This window comes from Aspergillus lucknowensis (assembly GCF_044049455.1).
Source record: "Aspergillus lucknowensis strain CBS 449.75 chromosome Unknown BJX67scaffold_19, whole genome shotgun sequence".
NCBI classification, from domain to species: Eukaryota; Fungi; Ascomycota; class Eurotiomycetes; order Eurotiales; family Aspergillaceae; genus Aspergillus; species Aspergillus lucknowensis.
This window is the reverse complement of record NW_027263563.1, coordinates 266004-284790: the sequence shown is the minus strand read 5'-3', so window position 1 is coordinate 284790 and position 18787 is coordinate 266004. Positions and strand designations below refer to the sequence as shown.

Below are 18787 nucleotides of genomic sequence, written 5' to 3'. Positions count from 1 at the left end.
TACCTGGGCCACAAATCCTGAATCACGGTGAGACTCTGGTATGAAGCTCAGCAAGCTCAGCCGGACTGACGATCCTGATATACCGCGAGAAGTGGTCGCATATCTCCCGCCGAGAGCTCGGCGAATACGACACCCAGCCAGGCGTGTCTGGATCCAACGGTCAAACCTTCACCTCCACGAGGCGTTTGTTCCACATCTCGGCTGTTTTGCGTTTCGGTGGTTGGAGATGTTGCGTTTCGGCGTCGCGATTACGTGCTCGCACGGCATTTTAGCGACTTTCAGGCTACTGTGGAGAGGACAGTGAAACGGGAAGTGAAAATTACATGGTCTGGCCTCGGGTTTTTCCTGAGGAGTACAGTGTCAGACAGAGGTTGTTAGAAGAATAATGTCATTACTCGTGCTATCGTCCATCATAAGTTCTCGATATCAAATTACCTGTCCACCACTCACTAGCCCGACTCAACACACAACTTTGCGTAGAGACGCAATCCGCGTGCTCACTCATACACCTGAGTGTTTACTCCGTATCCTCAGGATGAAACACCAACGCGCGCACCTCAATACTCTCCCTGGGCTCCGCCCCCTCCGTCTCAGGATTCACAAACGCCGAATGCGGCACCCGCCTCGCGCGCCCATCCGTCTTCGAATCAAAGCACTTAATAAGCATCACCTGCCCGGGCGTCTGCCCATACCGATAATACCACCTGAACGCCGGGTTCGCGCGCACGGAAAGAGTCTCGCCCACGCGGTCCGGGTAGATGAGCTTGATAGGGACGAGGTCGGAGTCCGGGACGGAGTGGGCGTCTGCGACGGCGAGCGGGTCTTTGTAGATTGTTTTGATGGGGCGCCAGACGTTGATGATTTGGTAGCGGCCCTTGAGTAGGGTCTCGGCTTCGGAGGGGAGGTGGTGCGTGACGCGGTTCTTGGAGGCGCTGTAGGACTGGTCGATGTGGACGCGTTGGACGGGGCCGCGGAGTTGGGCGGCGGGCGTGCGGGTGTCTTTTGGTTGGCGGCGGATGGTGTGGTCGAAGATGAAGACTTTCGAGGCGCCGGTTCTGTGTATATCAACTGTCAGTTCTCGTCTATAGAACCCTGTGCTTGGTGTGAGGGGAGTGCGCACGCATCCTTGAGGAGCTGCTCCGTCTCGGGGTAGTAGACGCGCTTGATCTGCTCGTCGTCGAGGAAGTCCTTCTCCACACTTTCATGGTAATAGATCTGGAAGCCGTTCCCGTCGAGCGTGTACTCGAGCTCGTGGCCGCTGATGTCGTGGATCGTCACGGGGATGGTCTCGGTTGGCTGTTTGTTGTAGGTCTGCATGTCACCGACGATGTTCGGGGTCGGCGGGGAGCCATCCTCGTGGTCCTTGAAGAAGTTCAAGGTCGTCTGGACGTGGTGTGGCTTGTCCGAGGGGGTTTGGAGGGTCTCCTTGGCCAGGAGGGCGGGCTGGTTGGCGGATGGGAGGTGGACGGCTGCTGATGCCATTGTGGTTTATGTAGTAAATACTGTGATGTGTGGAGCGAGAGAGCATGGGGAGCAGTGGCGTTTATATGCCTGGAGACTCCGGCAAGAGGGGTCATTTGTCAGACCAGCACGCAATCGCCTGTGACGCTGCGCAGGCTGCTGATAAATCCAGGCTGGGGTGATTGGATACGATGCATGCATCAGAAACCAGAAGCTGCGAGTCCACGATTTCTAATCAGAGCTGCTGCTTATCCGAGGTGCTGACGCCCAGATGGCCGAGAGCCCGTTCCATACTATGAATCAGTGACAGATTCATGACAGATGCACGACATCTACATAGCTCAACAGATTCAATAACTCAATAGCTCAATACCAGATCATCAGATCGCACCAACTTCGTCACAGTCGTCCCGTCGTCCAGCACCCTCTCCTCCTCCTCCAGTCGATACCCTCCCCATCGCGGCAGCAGCACCGTCCACACATACCAGTAGACCACCCCAAACACAATCCTACCCCGTTAGCCACGCTCCATTCATCAGAGACAGAAACTTACACTCCAGCCCCCACAACCGCATACGTAGCATAGAAAAAGCCCACGTCCCCGCGATTCCCGGGCGGCGGAATAAACGGCGCCGCGATCGACGCCAGCGAGATCGCAATCGGCAGCCAAACCGCCGGCAGCCACGCCCTGAACGGGCGGGCGAGATTCGGCTCGCGGTATCGCAGCACAACCAGGCCGACGGCCACTGCGACCCCAAAGATCGTCCCGGGGTACCCCTCCACGTCGAGGATGAAGTTGTAGACGTCGCCCTGCGGTGGTAAGGTGATGACCAGGAGCGACGGGACGTAGTGGACGATTAGGCCCCAGAGGGGTGTGCCGAAGGGCTTCGACGACGAGAGCACGTCGGCCCACGGGAGGAAGCCTTGCCGGGCAATCTCCTGGTTTACTCGTGCCTGCTGCATTTAATATGGTGTACGGGAGCTGGAAAGGAGTAAAACGGACGCACCAGAGCAAAGGTCACGACCATGACATTCCCAGCCGCCGAGATGGCTATGGCCAGGGGAAAGAGGATCCCACCGACGCGCGGTCCGAACAGTCTCTCAAATAGCAGCGCCGCAACGAGCTCTCCGCTCTGCTTGATCTCGTCAAGCGGGATGACAAGGAAGTAGGACGCGTTCGCAAGTAGATACAGCGCTCCCGTCGTCAGCAGCGCAGCGGGACACACGGTCTTCAGCGTCTGGACCGGGTCGCGCACTTCGCTGAGGACGTTGTTCACGTTGTTCAGACCCGCGTACGAGTAGAGCACCTTGAACAGCGACGTCGAGAGCAGGTTCCAGCTCCAGTTCGATCCCTCCCACAGCGTATCCCATGCGAACGCTTGTCTCGGTGCGCTGGCGCCGCTTGCCATGTCCGGCCGCAACAAAATAACCCAAATTCCTGTCAGGGACACGGAGCCGACGAGAAAGATCTTCAGCCACCCGAGGAAGTTCTGGATCCAGATCCCCGTCCGTCGGAAGCAGCCGTGGACAATGGTGACCAGGGTTAGCAGGCCGGCCGCGACGAGCTTCTGCTGTAGCTCGGTCGGTTCAACGTTGAACGCGAACAGCGCGTACTCGGCGAAGATGATGCAGTTGCTCGCTGTGAATCCGAGGAGGACAGCCCGGACGGCGATGAGTGTCGACGCGAGAAAGCGCGGCCGCGGGAATGTATACTCGAGGTAGACCTTGTCCCCGCCGGATCGAGGCAGCATGCACCCATACTCCATCGATATCACCATAGTACAACCCGCCAGGACTGTCCCAATGGCCCAGAGCAGCAACGACAGTCCCACGCTGCCGGACGACTTCACGATCGACCCTGGTGTCGCGAAGATGCCGCTGCCGATGACGCGCGAGACGACGAGGATGTAGGCTGTCGTCCAGCTCAGCGTCTTTCCAGGGGGTCCTCTTGGTGGGGGCTCCTCTTCAGGTGTCTCGGCTGCTTCATACTGCGGACAGGTATACGGCGCCTCCAACAATGGTTGAGTTTCTCCTTCCATTGTTCGTGAAGTGCCAAAGACGAACGCCAGCTTCGACGTCGACTCGATGGTGAGGCGACGCCGGTGATTAGAAATGCTGTCCTCATCAGCACCCACTTGTTGATAACATCTGGCACGCCATTTGGGTCACAGCTTGCACCGTCAGCGCGAGGTGTCACAAAGGGCAGGGTGCGTGCGGCACTGTGCTACATGGCCATCCGCCCAGGACGCAGCAGGAGCAACGAGAACCATCAAGTTCTTCCATCCTTCGAAGCTCTGATTTGATTCAGGAATTCTTCCTTTCCAGAGAACATCCGACCCAGCAAACTGGCTTGATGCCGACGGTTGACACTTCTTATCACGTCATCCAACCCCGCGATGGGCAATGCGCAGTCGTGATCGCACACCACAATGGCGTCCGCAATTCCGACTGTCTGAGATGACAGTTTGCAAATTACAACCCAGATTTCACGCCTTTCTCGCTCGAGTCATGTATATTACGCTCTCGTGCGAGAAAGATAGCGGGATTCGCGCGAGATGGCTTCGAGAGAGATGGAGACAGGCACACAACGTCGAGCATCGCAAGGTGACAGGATTCGACGCCATCGACATGACTAATGTCACTTCTGTAGCTCACTTAGTTAAGTAAATAATTCTGGTTTTCTGTCATTCTCTCTAGCCGAGAACATCCGCTCAGAGCATCATGACGACTGTGACGACACTCACGACGGCGCCGGCCCTAGATGGGAAGAGCCCAGCTGTCTATCATGAGGCTGTCTTGATCGAACATATCGTTAAGAAACGGCAGACGCAGACGCAGACGCAAACACAGACACAGATACGTACACAGCCGCCAGACCAACCGTCAAGCGCCACGCAGCGAGCCTTGCTCGTGCACGGTGCGCAACAGCCCTACGCTCTGGTGACCGACCATGCCATCCCGTCCATCCTGCACAAGGACGAGATCCTCATCAAGGTGAGACAGTCCGAACTCCGACTCTGCTCGCTCAATCTAATCTGATCATTCAGGTCACTGTAATCGGACTCAACCCCGTCGACTGGAAGGGCCCGTACGTCACCCGTCCTTTTTACTCCGCGCAGAATCTAACGCAACGTAGGGCATATAACTTCGGCCTCCCACGCCTGCCCTGGGTAAACGGCCGCGACCTCGCCGGCGTGGTCGTCCAAGCATCAGAGCCAGACACAGACACAGCCAGACCCCGCCTACGCAAGGGCGACCTCGTCCTCGTCCCCTCAACAGACTACCGCGACATCCGGAAGGCCGCGTTCCAGGAATACGCCGTCGCAACGCACTTCAACGCAGCGCGGATCCCTCCCACAAGCAGCGTGCACGCCGCAGCATCTGCAGGCGTGGCATTCGTCGCAGCCACGCTCGCCCTCGGCGTTTCGTTCGGACTTGATTTCGGTACCGTATCGGGATGTCCGGGGCCCAACCTCCCGGACATTCTGCGCACAGTAGACGTCAACACGATACCGCCGGACGTGAGGGATGAATGCTTCGCGTCGCGAGAGGAGATCGAGCGTCCGAAGCCCGGAGACTGGATCGCGATCTGGGGTGGTACGTCCCTCCCCTCCCCTTCCCTTCCAAAAGGGTTCCCTCCGGCACTAACCATGGTACGCAGCCTCAACAACAACAGGCCTAATAGCAACACAGCTAGCGCACAATGCCGGGCTCCGAACAATCTGCGTCGCGGACATCGCGCGACACGGTGCAAGGCTCCACGCCGCGGGCGCAGACATCCTCGTCGACCGACACGACACCGCGCGCGCGGTGCAGATCATCCGCGGCGTGACGGGGGGGAAGCTCCGCTTCGCGCTCGACATCGTCGGGAGCCAGACGGCGGCTTTCTTGCAGGAAGCGCTGGACACCAGAGTAGCAGGGAACGGCTCGCACGCCCACGCCCACCTCCTCGGCCTCACGGGCCTCCCCGACGACAGGGACCGGGATGGCCGGATTATCTACCATACTGTGCCGATTAAGCTGTTTCACTCGAGTCCTGAGGTTGGCGGGGCGATGGTTACGTGGTTGGAGCGGTTGATGGAGAGCGGGACGCTGCAGTTACCCGAGGTGATTCGCGCGGAGGGGGGGTTAGGTGGAATCAATGCCGCGCTGGAGATGCTGAGGCGGGGCGAAGCGTCGGGGAAGAGGATTGTTGTTTCTTTACATTAGAGTATTTGGGTTGGTAATGATGATCATGATAGATCTGGCGTTTGGGTTGGAATTATTGATAAATTTTCTGGTATATATGCTCTATCTCATCCTGTCTTAGACGACTTCCGCCCTAATCTGCTACGAGGATGTCAGAGCGGGACGACGACCAGAGCTCAAACCCAACAAAACAGAACCATCCCAGCCTGTCGATTATCAATCAGATTGGCAAATCAATCGTGCCTCGCGCCCTACGCTTCTGATGCAATCGCCGCGGGGATGTCGCAATCACGGCACGCTCGTTTCCGGGAATTGATGCGATTTGGAGACGTTATTGCCTATCGATCCACGCAGGCAGAGCCGCTGAGAGGCTCGGCCAATGGAAGGCCTCTTCCTTACTCTAGAGTGGTTCGCAGGTAGTCAAGTCCAGATGGACTCTTGCTGTATTCAAGTATACTCGTCTAGATGATGTTCTTATTATATGCCCATAACCATGACCACCGCGACATCCTCACATCCAGCCACCCAGCTAAACATCCGCCCACGTCTCCAAATACGTCCTTAAATCAATCTCGTCAGGCCTCCTCAAATGCGGCGTCAAATCCGCCCCTTCCTCTCCCTCCCTTCTTGTCCACCCATTCCCCAGAAACGCAAACCGATTCCCACTAGCATTAGTGTACGTATACTCCCAATCCTCCCAGCGCGGATCCCTCCGCAGATAATTCAGCGCCGCCGCACTAGCCGGAAACAACCCGTGGATTCTCGCCCCGGGCCTGCCCCCGTTATACCACGAGCTGCAGTGGTCGGACCACACGGTGCGCGGGAAGAAGTGGTCCGCGTACTCGAGGAAGTCGTCTGTCGCGTCCTTCCGGGGGACCATGGACTTGATTCCCTGGCTGCGCAGCTTGCGGATGATCTTGGCGATGTATGTGACCTGGTTCTCGATGCTGTTGGGGACGCTCCCGCTGTGTCCCGTTGCGTTGGGCCCGCCGATCCAGAGGAGGTTTGGGAAGCCGGGCGTCGCGACGCCGAGGTAGTTGTAGGGGAAGCCGAAGGTGCCGGTGGGGCTCCAGGCGGTCTTTAGGTCGAGGCCGTTGGCGATGATGCTGAAGGGCGGGCAGTGGTCGACGTTTGCACCTGTGGCGCAGATGACGATGTCGACGGGGCGGGGGATGCCATCCGTTGTGACGATCGCGGTTGGCGTAAAGTGGGCGATGGGGGTCTGGATGTAGGAGACGTTGTCCTGGGAGAGGGCTTCGAGGTAGCCTGGTCCTGGGGTTGGGCGGCGGCAGTTGGGGGGGAAGTCTGGGATGATTTTGTCTGCGAGGGAGGGCTTGGTGATGCGGCGGAGCATGAGCTGCATCCATTGGGTGCGCAGGTCGGCGTTGATTGCGGAGTTCTTGAAGATGGCGCCGAAGCGCGAGAAGTAACCAGCTTCGATGGACTTGCGGTAGGCGAGATAGGTGTCTGGGTCGGTGAAGGAGTCGATCTTCTCCTGGGGGATGATGTTGGGCTCCAGGCGGCGGACGCCTACTGAGCCGAAGGAGTCGGCGATCCAGGTGCGGTTGCGCGCGTAGTGGTCGACGTGAGCGGCGATGGGCTGGATGGAGGGGAGGACCTGCAATCCCGATGCCCCGTTGCCGATTAGGGCTACGCGTTTGCCTTTGAGGTCGACGCTATGGTCCCAGTTCGACGAGTGGAACAGCGGTCCTTGGAAGTCCTTGAGACCAGGGTAATCCGGGAGCTTCCAGGCGTTGAAGTGCCCGATGGCGTTCAACAGGACATCCAGCTCTTCGTCATATGTCTACCCAGTCAGCTCAAGGTCGCCTCTTGGGCCAAGGATAGGGAGACATACACTATCCTCCGTCAAATCCCGCACCGTCAGCCTCCACTTCCCCTTCTCCCCAACCCACTCGGCCCGCTCAACCCTCTGCCGGAACCGAATATACCGGTAGACATCGTACTTCCGCGCAATCCCCCGCCAGTACTCGCGGATCTCATGGCCCTGCGCAAACTCCTCTGTCCACTGCGTGTTCGGCTCGAAGCCCGACTGATACACGTGCGCAGGGATATCGCACCGCACGCCGGGGTACGTGTTCTCGTACCACGTTCCGCCCTACGCAGTCAGTCTCCTCATCTCATCTCAGAGCTCTTTCAAAGGGGGAGAGACGCACCACGTCGGCATTCTTATCGTAAATGCGCAGATCCAACCCCGGCAGCTTCGCGGGGAGCAAGACTCCGGCCGTAATCCCCGACAGGCCCGCCCCGATCACGCCGACCTTGATCGAACGCACGTCGTCGATGGGGTGTTCCTCGATCTGGAAGGCTGGTCTATTCTGAGGCATAGCCTCAGATTTTGTATTTACATTCGCATCCGCCGCCGGCAGCACTGGAATTGTCTCCGGGAGCTCGGTCTGGCTGACCAGTGGTGCCTTGACTGCTGCCATCGCGAGTGTGACTATCCTGAGCCTTAGACGTAGACTTGCGGTTCCGCTCTGTCGGGTAATCGCCTTTTATGAGAAGGAGGTAGTAAATCAATGCGGGGAATCCCATGGTGTGATTTGCTCTTGATCTTGTCTTGTCTTGTCTCGTTGTTTGTTGGAGAAAGGTGGTGGTGGTGCGCCGAGTTCGTTGTGTCCGTCGGAATGGAATCACGACATTGTGGACCGCGATGGTGTCGCTCGCTTTCAAATTCGCTGCTGTACACGGCGTATTTTTCACTCTTTTTTCGGGACTGCTCGATAAGATGCTCTGCCATCCTTTGCGCGTATTGCTATTGAATCCAACTGCGCGTTATGTTTGTGGACCTTCGGATTCCTCGCTGGCTGCCGAAAAGCTAACTATGCGAGAGAAGAGGATATACCGCTGTTGCGGAAGAAGTTCTGCCCGTGCTCGACGGGAAATATGATAAAATAATATTCCTTGCCAGATAAGGATGATCGTTGGTCTAGGAACATAAAGATCCCAGCGTGGCAACAACTCATAATTGATATCCCGAACCCGGTTGCTCTTTCTTGACTTGGAGCATGTTCTTCGCTGGCAGAGTTGGGATTTCTATTTCTCTGGATTCGGCCCGACACCGCGCCGCCGTTTGCTCTGTGACTGACGCTGGGATGTGGGGTGAGCATCCGGGTGCGTGCCCGGAGTGCTCCGGGAATACTTCTGGATGAGTCTGGGAGTGACTGGGACGAACCTTATCTGTGCGATCCCTGAGTACTCCCAGATTCCTTCCTGATTGTTCCCTGATGAAGTGCAATGTGATTCAGCAGCCTTTCGCCGCCTTGTGGACTACCTGAATAAAAAATGCAATACCAAGCCAACCCTTTTGCTTGTTTAGGGCCGAAGCGGAGTAAGGCGCTTGTACTCATCGGGGTCAAGCCAGTTGCCCGTGACGTTGTAGACCGGGAGGTGCGGGTAGGAGAGAGCCGTAGGGAAGTTAGTGCAGTTCGGCCTAGAGGGGTCCGCATTGTAATAGACGAGGACATGGCAGCATACCTTGATGGCCAAGGAAGAACACTCCAGCAATCCTCATGAAGATCATGGTGTATAACATAGAGGTTTGATAAGACTGAAACGAGACGAGAATATGCGATGGGGGTCACATTCCGGACACAGATTCAGCGCTTCTTTATAGATTTTCGCCTAACATGGAGTTCGGTGTTGGGGCTGCACTTGATACATTACTTACTGGATTGGCGGAGTCGACCGTACCCTTGTACAGACGATGCAGTAGTGTCTGAACGACTTTATCACGGCGTCGGAGGAAGCCAGGGATCTGCAAGTCAACCTCCTATACTTGATGTTGACTCTCGACAGCCTCACGTTGGCTGTCATGAGGTTACATCTCACATGTTCTCCCTTGATTTGGCACAAGTTTTACAGCCATGCAGGTTCCACTCGAATCTGGACCGCGTTCGTTTCGGACGAGAGATTGGTGTGAACTTTCTCACTCTTCTGCATAGCCGTGGGGCCCTGAAACCCCGTAAAAAGCATTGCCCCGTCCCGTGTTGGATGTTGTGCACTTCAGATTGGCTATTCGAAGATTAGATACTGCTCAGAGCTCTCACCGTGGGCACATCCCGTCCGATTATTTGTCCCTCCCATAGTAATCCCATCAACTAGCAGTTCGTAATGAAGTCCAGATAGGAATAAAGCGCTATCGGGACCATGGGACATATAGAGAAATCAGCTCACAGCTGAGCCATCTGCTGAAAACGCGCTTCTTGCTTGTTTACCCCTTTTTATTGGAGGGTGGATGTGGTCTAGTATATTGGACTCCGCGGAGTATACTGCTCGAGGTCGTTTCACATGCGTCCGCAAGGTACAAGTGCCACATATTTAGCCGATCTGCCAACGTGGGTCCAAGTTATCTTTATGGATATCGTTATCTCAGCCCGCGGGCTCCCATGATGTGGACTCGCCGTCCAGGAGAGCCTGTGCTTTTAATGATTGGGTGGGGACGGTTTCCACTTTTCGTGTCTTGGCGCGGAACACATGCAGTTGCCAAGAATGATTTGGCTCCAACCCGCTGAGCCGCATGGATGCTGCGCCGCATGGGTGGTGTCACGGACTCAGGCCTCGACCAACTGCAATAATTGAGTCCCGGGAGGCTCAGAGAGCCTCGTTCTTCCTTGGGATCCATCATATGATGGCCATAAGGTTGCCTTGCGAGGTTGAGCGCCCACGATCCCTGCATTTCGTGTTGGTGTGCCAGAGTTCTACTTTGTGATTCGCCATCGTCCCCGAGAGGACCTGTTGGATCCTGTTGGACATCTGATAGGCAGAAACGGTGCCAATCAATCGCAGCCGGAGAGAATAAGTCCCGAAGACTTAAATAATCCCGCAACCCCGCCACTCACTGCAATATGGCATCCCTCATCAAGCATTCAATCTCCTCGCCCCTGAAACACACAGAATTCCAGCATCCCACATCAAGACATTTTGGATGATGGACGAGCCGTCGAGTCGCCGGCCGTGGACTGACCGTGAATTGTGCGAAGCCCGCGTTCTATCCCCTTTGCGGACTGCTATTGACTTGTGAGTATTATTCCCTCTGTTGTTGCAACTCACCTTCTAATAACCATGCCACAGTCTTGTCTGTCTGCTCATCATAGGCGCTTTTATCCCACAAATCATTCGCATTGCTGTCACAGACAAAAACAGCAATGCGGGGATATCAGGCTGGTACATGCTACTCTTGTCGCTTAGTGCTACCTGCCATCTCGCAACAGTGCTAGGCACACTTTTTACAAAGGCCCCCATGTTCTGTATCCAGGAGGGTTACTTGCGTGGGTGGAAGGGGTTTTCCGTTATCGGCATGGTCTTCCAGAGTATCCTCTACTGGTTTGCTGCTATGGCTTTGCTAGCTGGATGAAGCTCATCATCCACTCGGACCAGATCTGGGGCCAGATACACCGCTTCTGGAGGGTCTAGCCTCAGGTGACGAGACCGTGCTCTCCTCAACACCCGTGTATGGCAGCAACGCTAGCACAACTCCATCCAACAAGGTGATTATCGCGGTTGTCGTCACCCATGCTGTTATTATCATCCCACCCGCTATCTACGTTATGCTTAAAAAGCTACCCTCCGAACATGATATCATCATCCTCTTCACCGCGCAAATATGCTATTTCATCATCGCGATAACAGGCTTCCTAACCTCCTTGACTGCTATAATACCACAAATCCACCTGATGGTTAAGCGTTCCCAAAGCGGCTTTGGGCTGGGCAATCTCAGCGTTCTAGGAACAGGACTACAGTGTCTGGCCCTGATAGCGCTGAGTGCGTCACTGTGGGTAAGGTTCGCGTCCTTTGATCCATTACATGGCCACGCTCATGGTCCTGTGCAATACTTTTGGACTTGGTACAAGTTCTCGGGGGCGTCGCCGGTTGGCTATACGGTTTTGGGTGTCGGTCAGTTGGTTGTTCTTTGTGTTGCGCTGGCCATTGGAGGGAGGGGATCTCTCTATTTTTAGACAGATACATTCGTCGGGAGAGAAATTTCGGTGCGGCTTTTCTTTAGCTAGGTGGCCCGGTCAGACCACGCTGCCGTGCGTACCGCTCCAGCTAGGTGTCTTGATGATGGGCGTTTGGGCGCCTAGGGATCTTATGCGTGTCTCTTGCGCTGGAAAGTGGTGCTGGTAATGTGCTGCGAAGTACTTGGGAGATCATTCTGTCGAAGCAGTGGCCTAGTCACGAGCTCTCCGCCCTGCCGACCTCTCACCTCTTCTCGCTTGGCTAGCATCAACACACACATCATTGCTCGCGCCTACCGCTTCGCTCCCTAGAGCTTATGAGCCCTTCATCCACCTTCTTCACATTGAATGTCCAACTGAAGTATACCATCCGCCTTGAACATGCTACTGTTGTTGGAAAGCCCCGCTCATCGCTTTGGCTTCCATGTGTGGAGGGTTCTGGCTCACATGCTGCTTCATATCATGCTCTGGAATAGTTCAGTGCGTGTTCTGGGACTGGACAGGGCATGCCCGGAGTGATCATGGAGCGAGGACTGCTTCCTTACATAATTCCCTCATAAAAGCGGCGGCATGCAAACTAGGAAGTCGAGCCATGACCGGCGAAGAACATGTCGTAGATATGTATATAGTAGCAGCATGTGTGCTATTCGCCCCAGAAAGAAGGAGCCTGTTGACTCTTTGGTCTTGGACACTTCTTCTATGTGTCGATTCAACGTCACTCATCGAGAAGTTAATCCAACTTCACTTCATAGCAAGTGTGCCAAGAATAACTTCTCCCGACATCGCCCAAGCCATGTAGAATTCCAGCGACAGATCGAGTCGCCAATCCTCTTCGCCGTTCTTGCCTTGTCGGCGGGGCCGCATATCTCTGCAGATCCCCCTGAACAGCCCACCAGGGGCGGTCACCCCTAATAATAAAGATGTAACCCAAGACAGCCATCTGTCACGCCTTGGAACTACTAATCTCCTGCAACCGGATAAACTCCCCCTGCTCCCGGTTCGCAGAATGGAACGTGCCAGAGGTGACCTCCCGCGGGCTGGGGATTACTTCCCCGTTGCTGTGGCCGTTGCTGTTGCCGTTACTCGCGCTAGGTGAGGAGCTATAAATCGAATTCTTGGTGTAGTATCTCGACCAGGTGTAGTTGAAGAATGCGCGGATGCCTGGCATGCAGGCGCAGATGATGGAGAGGTAGACCTCAACGAGGGACCAGGCGCCGACGGGGACGAATTTTTCTACCGGTCGTGTCAGTTGGGGGGGAAGTATAGGATACGAAGAGGGGAACGTACTAGTCGGGTTATCGGTGATGTCGAAGTGGAGCGACGAGACGAAGCGGAGGATGCTGACGATGGTGACTCTGCTCGTGTCAGTTTAGTTGCACTGTCCGTGGCCAGAGACTTGAAAGGAAGAATGCGCACACGATCCCAACGGCGAACATGGAGCAGATGGCCAACTTCCGCCTCCACGAAAGATTCAACTTGAGCAGCGTGTGCGTCGGCAGCCCGATAATCACCACGTCAAGGAGGATATTGATGACCGCGTGCGCCCAGAGCAAGCTGGCCTGCGAGATACACTTCCCTTCATGCTCACCATCCCACATATTCCAGTAGTAGCTGAGCGGCTGGCACGCGAACACGTTCGCGAATAGCACCGTGAGCCCCCAGCAGGTTGTAAACGCCAGGACGAGGTACGTCGCGCGACGGAAGTTCTCGTCAGGGAAGAGACGGAGGAAGAGCAGGAGCATGGACATCTTGGAGAGTGCGATGGAGGTGATGTAGAGAGCTTCCGCGATGAAGTAGGCCTGTTGGCCGTTAGATTGACCTTCCGCCAGACGGGGAGTTACCGAGACATACGTGCAGGATTTGGGTGATCTTGTCGAATGAGAGGAACCAGACGTCCTTTCCCAGACCGAGGCTGGCCTCTGCAGTCGAATCAGCGACGACTCCGCATCTACCTGCTCCAGGATACGTACCGATAAGACCAATGACCGCGATCGCGACCGCAGCAGCCAGCGAAAGCATTATCACCGCGTCATCGAGACCAAGCCTCGACCCGATGAGGCGACCCGCGATACGGAGGGTGACGGCGATGCTGGACAGAGTGACGCCGGCGACGATGACGGCAGGGAAAACGTCGTTGGCGACCGTGACGGGGTAGTCGCACGTCTCGTACAGGAGCCTCATCGATTCTTTCTCGTCAGTACAGTATGTTGTCGCCTCGAGGGGGTTGGCGCACTGAGGTTATCCTTCATGGTGCAGTTCTGCATCCCGCAGTCCTGGACCCGCGCGAAGAGCGGCCCATCGTGGCAGATGCAGTCGATGTCGAGGAGAGAGCAGGACGAGGAGGGAATGGCTTGCACCAAGCAAAGCAGCTGAACGCGTTAGTTGCTGGACAAGGACTTGGATGATCAACATACCGGACAAGATGGAAGCCCATCCATTGCTGTCAAGCGCCATGGACAGAGAGTGAGAATCACAGCTCGAGGCAGATGGGGAAAATTATATCTTGAATATCACAGCAAGCTTGAAGCATTGACCCAGTGGAGTTCTAGGTCCACGCGGACCTCGGGAGATGGCTCCATGATGCCCCAGTGCCAGCCAAATAGTCGATGAACCGCCCGCTGGAGAGCCGAATAACTGGTCGAGACCGCAGTGGAGTACGCGTTAGCCTGACTCGATTCGGTCCTTTATTTCCTCTCAGCCCGCGGCTCGCTGGCTGGTCATGAATCATTGACTCTGCTGGGTTGCTGGAAGGGTGTTCTCATTCGCACGACTCCTGCACCACGACTCGCAAGGTTACTGGGGATCTGCGGATAATGCCATTCACCGGCGGCCACATGGATTTAGGGTTCCCCTCTGCCCCTGAAACTCCGCCGAGTGAACCGCTTGCCACCCGCATCGGAACCATCTCCGCTGGCATCCAACCCCTGGAACCTAGAGCTCATCAGGTTCGGAAGATGGCGCTGATCTACGTCTCAGAATTTCGGTTCCGTTCTTGACTGTGAAATTCGACTCTGCCAAAAGTCCAGAATAGCCTTCTGCCTGCTGAACCATCTGCGATCGTCCCTCGACGATTTTCTCGAAACAGATATGATCGCTCTGTCTTCCGCCTCCAGGGCTTGGAATGGCCCTCAGAGCATCACGCTTTTCTCCGCATTACTCCGCCTTAATCCAACCCCGGACACTGCTCGCTCGTTTCGGCAGTAATCTCGTCGTACGGCGAAGGGTCGGTCCAGATCAGATCGAATCTACCATCTCATTAGTCTCCTTGAAATTCCGAGCTTAACTATTGCCACACGTACCGATCGCTCGGATACTCCGGCGCATCGTTCGCCCCCAGCTCCCCGATGATATCCGTCAACGCGTCGTGCTCCCAGCAGATCAGGATATTCCCGTCTCCCTCGTAGCCATCCACAACGTCCTTGACGCACTCTGGGTCGTCGCGATCGCAGGAGATATCGATTTCGAGACCGAGGTCCTCCGACAGCGGAAGGACAGTCTGGTACGGACGTATCCGTTTTCCGTCTACAGAGTCAGCACATTCACTGGGCAGCAACCACCAGGACACTGGACGTAAGACGTACCCTCCTTCGGCGTCATCGCCATGATATACCCAATGTCATACCCCGACGACGCACCAAACACCTGCCGCAGACACTGCGCCCGCTGCTCGCCCTCCGCACTCAACCCGGTCTCGTCGTCGTCCTCGGGCTTCTCCCCATGCCGAATGAGATACACCGTCGGCGCAGCAGAGACTGCCTGGAGCGTGCTCGCGGCGAGAACCGCGACCGCGAGAAACCTTGCACTTGCGTACATCGTGCTAACCTGCCAGCCGAATCAATCACACACTGAAAATCCAGTGAGAGGCAGAGGCATGCTTGCCCTCAGACAAGCTCATCAAGCATTTATATCCCGTCTGTCGCCCCCACGGGGCGCGCGAATGGAACGCGCTGCAACGCTCGATGTCCCCCGACTGATTTAGTTGCGGGACGCTGATTGGTCCAGTTGGGCACGTGGTGCGATGAATCGCTGAGTTTCTTCAGCGCGAATTAATCGCCGTCTCCACCAGGCTGAAGGATCTCGGGCAGATCAGTTATCAGATGAGACCGTGGGGATTTGTTTGGGTGGTGTTCACTGTCTTCTGGTCTGGCGGCCGATGGTACCTTGACGCAGGGCGAGGACCGGGCACACTGTACCCCTTGATGCTTGACACAAGCAAGAGAGAGGAGTCTGCCCGATCCCGGCACCTTATACACTGTCCAAGTCGCTCTGGAGAATACACCGTCCTGCTAGAAGACGGGCTCCCTAACCATCCAATACACGGAGCATCGGCAAACGCATGAGCCGTTGAACCTTGATTTACTTGCAATATTCAAGATCCAGAAAGACATCGAACACTTTCTTCAATTTCGGTGTCCACCTTACTCATGCTGAAACGGTCATGAACAGAAGGTATCGTGATATATAATCTCACCATCGTCGACATTCGTCCCGGAAGCCCACCTGACGCAGTCACTTCCAGACTACCCCTAGCCAGAGGACAGGCAGTAGTTTACCAACCATTAGTACATGGGCAGAAACTTCCATCTCCAGGTTAACCAAAAAAAAAACCAGAACTGACCCCAGCATCAGATAGTTATGCACAGCATAAGCTTACATAAGAGGTAGCTTGACCAACATTGATGCCCTTGAGCGGGGTTGATGCCTGAATACATCAACACTTGAATCACGCAACACTCCATCTCGAATAGCCAAATAAATCTACACCTCCAGAGTATACCTCCCCCGTAAAGCCCCAGTACAGCCACTGTACAGCACTGTGCAGCAATACAATGCCCAAACACGAGCAACTCCCCCAATTCTACCCAAACACCCTCCCCCTCCCACAACTTAACCACGCCACGCTCGCCGCCTCGCTAGCCGATCTCCGCACCGCCGTCCTAGATGGCGTCAATGCTATCGAATCGGGTGATCCCCCTGGCGCCGGCGGGCGCAATGACGGGAGAGGGATCTTCAGCGGGGACGTAGGTACGCGGTCCTCTTTCTTGAAGCTTATTTTGTCCTCGTCCTCGTCCTCGTCCTCGTCCTTCGTTCGGGTTCAGGTTCTCACTCACGCACTTTGATCTTGATATTAACAAAGGTGATAGGTATTGCGGTCGCGTATCTCCGTCTCGCGCGGCAGACGCAGTCACTGCAGTTTGCAGAGAGCAGTCGGGAACTTCCCGACTTCGCCTCCCTCGCGGCCGCACGGATCCCGCCGTCGGGACCGGACGTCCCCCTCAGGGTTGGCGGTCTCTCGTCACTGGCCTCGAATTCCCCCATCCCTGCCGCTGTTCTGCGTATCCTGCACAGATTAGCGAGTGGAGAAGCTAGCGCGGAGATTGTCTCAGAGACAGAGACAGACCGTACGGACCTTTTATGTCTGCGCGATGCAGTTGCCTTGGCACTTGGCCATGGCGCCACGGCGTTCTATCACGGCCGGCACATGGGGGCGGATGAGGTGCTGTTTGGTCGGGCGGGGCTGCTGTGGGTGCTTTTGAATCTGAGGGAGCGGATGGAGGAGTTTGCGCCCTCTCAGCGGGAGATTCTGGACCCCGTCGTGGCGGCTATCCCTAGCCTTGTTCGGGCGATTGTTGGTGCCGGGAGGGAGGGCAGTGCGGATTATATCCGACATCACGGGGAGAGGGATGCGCTGCCGCTGATGTGGGTGTGGATGCACGGGCATTACGGATTGGGGTGGTAAGTATCCCCCTAGAACCCAAACTCGCCTTACTCAATAGAGCGTCGCTGATAGATATCAGGGCACACGGACTGAGTGAGCTGACCTGATACCCGTCACTCTTGACCCCCCTTGCACCACGAACTAACAGCTAAACAGCCGGAATCATCTCAATCCTCCTCTCCTGCCGCCCCGACGAAATAACCCCCTACCTCCCCGAACTCGGCAACACCCTCACGACCCTCAGCCGCCTCTGCATAGCCCACAACGGCCACCTCCCAACCAGCATTCCCCCCCGCTCAACATCAACATCCCGCGAGTCACCCCTGGTCCAAATCTGCCATGGCGCCCCCGCCTTCCTCGCCCTCCTCGGCACAGCCCTGAAAATCCCACACCTGGTCCTAACCAACTGGACCCCCGACTGGGACGCCGCCATCGGTCTAGCCACACAGCGCGTCTGGGACGAGGGCATCCTCTCCAAGGGCGGGGGCCTCTGCCACGGGATCGCGGGGAACGCGTGGCCGTTCCTCCTCTTACACGATGTATTCGAGTACAAGGCTGATATGCTGATGAAAGCGAGGGAGAATTATGCCGCGCGGACAGCCGCACCCAAATCTGATATCGATATCCCGGACACGACGATTCTGACGGGGGATTTCTTCCTCGCGCGCGCGCTCGCTATGCTCCTCCACGCGCGGGAGACGAGGCCGTTCGTTGATCATGCTCGCGCGACCGAAACGCCCGCGCACGAACACCGGTATCGCATGCCGGATCATCCGTTCTCGCTCTTCGAGGGGTTGTCTGGGACGTTGTGTGCGTGGGCCGACGCATGCGCGGTGCTTCGGGCGCGGCTCCGCAAGATGGAACTTGGATTTGGATTGGAAGGGGGTGGTGCAGTGCAGGAGGACGCTGTGTTTAGGGAATGCATGGCGCAGCAGCTTGGGTTTCCGTTTTTGGGGGGGAATGGTGTGCGCGGTGTTTTGTGATATGGATTGGGGGGTTGGTGTTCACGGGGCGGCATGTGACTACTTGGAAGATATATCGATGGATGGGGCCTCGAGGTAATCTGATTCTGTGGAGAGTTGGGAAATTACTGAGTTCGTTGTATTCTGTTATGAGCCAGGAGGTGCGAGCTACGGGGGATTCAGAAAGATGAAAGCAGAAGAAGAATCTCAGTTTCTCGCTATGGTCTATCTCGATATTTCTACCTGCGAGGAAGCATGCGACCATAACGTCAACCATATATGAAGGAGCAATTATTGAATGCAGGTGAATGAATCTAATGAATGAACAAAGTAAGGCGATATTAGGGAGGTGGCGAAGCAACGGTGCTGATCGATCCTGATATAATTGTTGGATGATGACTCCATAAATCACCGACGATCAATTCCAGGCTGACTTCCGTGCATCAAGCCCTACAGGGCTCAGGGCTGCTCGGACCTCATGC

At 56.0% G+C, this 18787-nt stretch overlaps 8 protein-coding genes across 8 annotated transcripts; 4 read left to right on the top strand and 4 right to left on the bottom strand.

Moving 5' to 3' along the window:
* Positions 1 to 517: 517 nt before the first annotated feature.
* Positions 518 to 3500, bottom strand: BJX67DRAFT_387926 (putative methionine permease; the record flags this gene model as incomplete). The annotated part of the gene is made up of 5 exons (XM_071034304.1): positions 518 to 1055; positions 1121 to 1398; positions 1886 to 1970; positions 2015 to 2415; positions 2469 to 3500. The coding sequence occupies 5 exons, from the start codon at positions 3498 to 3500 to the stop codon at positions 518 to 520; spliced, it is 2334 nt and encodes a 777-aa protein (XP_070886348.1).
* A 682-nt stretch (positions 3501 to 4182) lies between these two features.
* On the top strand, positions 4183 to 5670 carry BJX67DRAFT_381079 (zinc-binding alcohol dehydrogenase family protein; the record flags this gene model as incomplete). The annotated part of the gene is made up of 4 exons (XM_071032946.1): positions 4183 to 4455; positions 4509 to 4549; positions 4598 to 5058; positions 5123 to 5670. 4 exons carry the CDS (start codon positions 4183 to 4185, stop codon positions 5668 to 5670), a joined length of 1323 nt encoding a protein of 440 aa, XP_070886347.1.
* Positions 5671 to 6178: 508 nt separating this feature from the next.
* On the bottom strand, positions 6179 to 8096 carry BJX67DRAFT_381078 (flavin-containing monooxygenase; the record flags this gene model as incomplete). The annotated part of the gene is made up of 3 exons (XM_071032945.1): positions 6179 to 7453; positions 7505 to 7765; positions 7824 to 8096. The coding sequence occupies 3 exons, from the start codon at positions 8094 to 8096 to the stop codon at positions 6179 to 6181; spliced, it is 1809 nt and encodes a 602-aa protein (XP_070886346.1).
* A 2501-nt stretch (positions 8097 to 10597) lies between these two features.
* BJX67DRAFT_381077 (uncharacterized protein) lies at positions 10598 to 11624 on the top strand (the record flags this gene model as incomplete). The annotated part of the gene is made up of 3 exons (XM_071032944.1): positions 10598 to 10686; positions 10741 to 10979; positions 11047 to 11624. The coding sequence occupies 3 exons, from the start codon at positions 10598 to 10600 to the stop codon at positions 11622 to 11624; spliced, it is 906 nt and encodes a 301-aa protein (XP_070886345.1).
* A 943-nt stretch (positions 11625 to 12567) lies between these two features.
* BJX67DRAFT_381076 (CFEM domain-containing protein) lies at positions 12568 to 14062 on the bottom strand (the record flags this gene model as incomplete). Its single annotated transcript, XM_071032943.1, has 7 exons — positions 12568 to 12857; positions 12912 to 12979; positions 13041 to 13423; positions 13476 to 13543; positions 13595 to 13810; positions 13858 to 13993; positions 14039 to 14062. The coding sequence occupies 7 exons, from the start codon at positions 14060 to 14062 to the stop codon at positions 12568 to 12570; spliced, it is 1185 nt and encodes a 394-aa protein (XP_070886344.1).
* Positions 14063 to 14787: 725 nt separating this feature from the next.
* Positions 14788 to 15437, bottom strand: BJX67DRAFT_381075 (putative phosphoglycerate mutase family protein; the record flags this gene model as incomplete). Its single annotated transcript, XM_071032942.1, has 3 exons — positions 14788 to 14869; positions 14924 to 15146; positions 15206 to 15437. 3 exons carry the CDS (start codon positions 15435 to 15437, stop codon positions 14788 to 14790), a joined length of 537 nt encoding a protein of 178 aa, XP_070886343.1.
* Positions 15438 to 15488: 51 nt separating this feature from the next.
* BJX67DRAFT_352969 (uncharacterized protein) lies at positions 15489 to 16058 on the top strand. Its single transcript, XM_071029076.1, has one exon. The coding sequence runs from the start codon at positions 15722 to 15724 to the stop codon at positions 15962 to 15964; it is 243 nt and encodes an 80-aa protein (XP_070886342.1). The 5' UTR covers positions 15489 to 15721; the 3' UTR covers positions 15965 to 16058.
* A 290-nt stretch (positions 16059 to 16348) lies between these two features.
* BJX67DRAFT_352968 (lanthionine synthetase C family protein) lies at positions 16349 to 18759 on the top strand. The gene is made up of 4 exons (XM_071029075.1): positions 16349 to 16649; positions 16769 to 17360; positions 17423 to 17436; positions 17500 to 18759. The coding sequence occupies exons 1-4, from the start codon at positions 16454 to 16456 to the stop codon at positions 18324 to 18326; spliced, it is 1629 nt and encodes a 542-aa protein (XP_070886341.1). The 5' UTR covers positions 16349 to 16453; the 3' UTR covers positions 18327 to 18759.
* Positions 18760 to 18787: the final 28 nt, after the last annotated feature.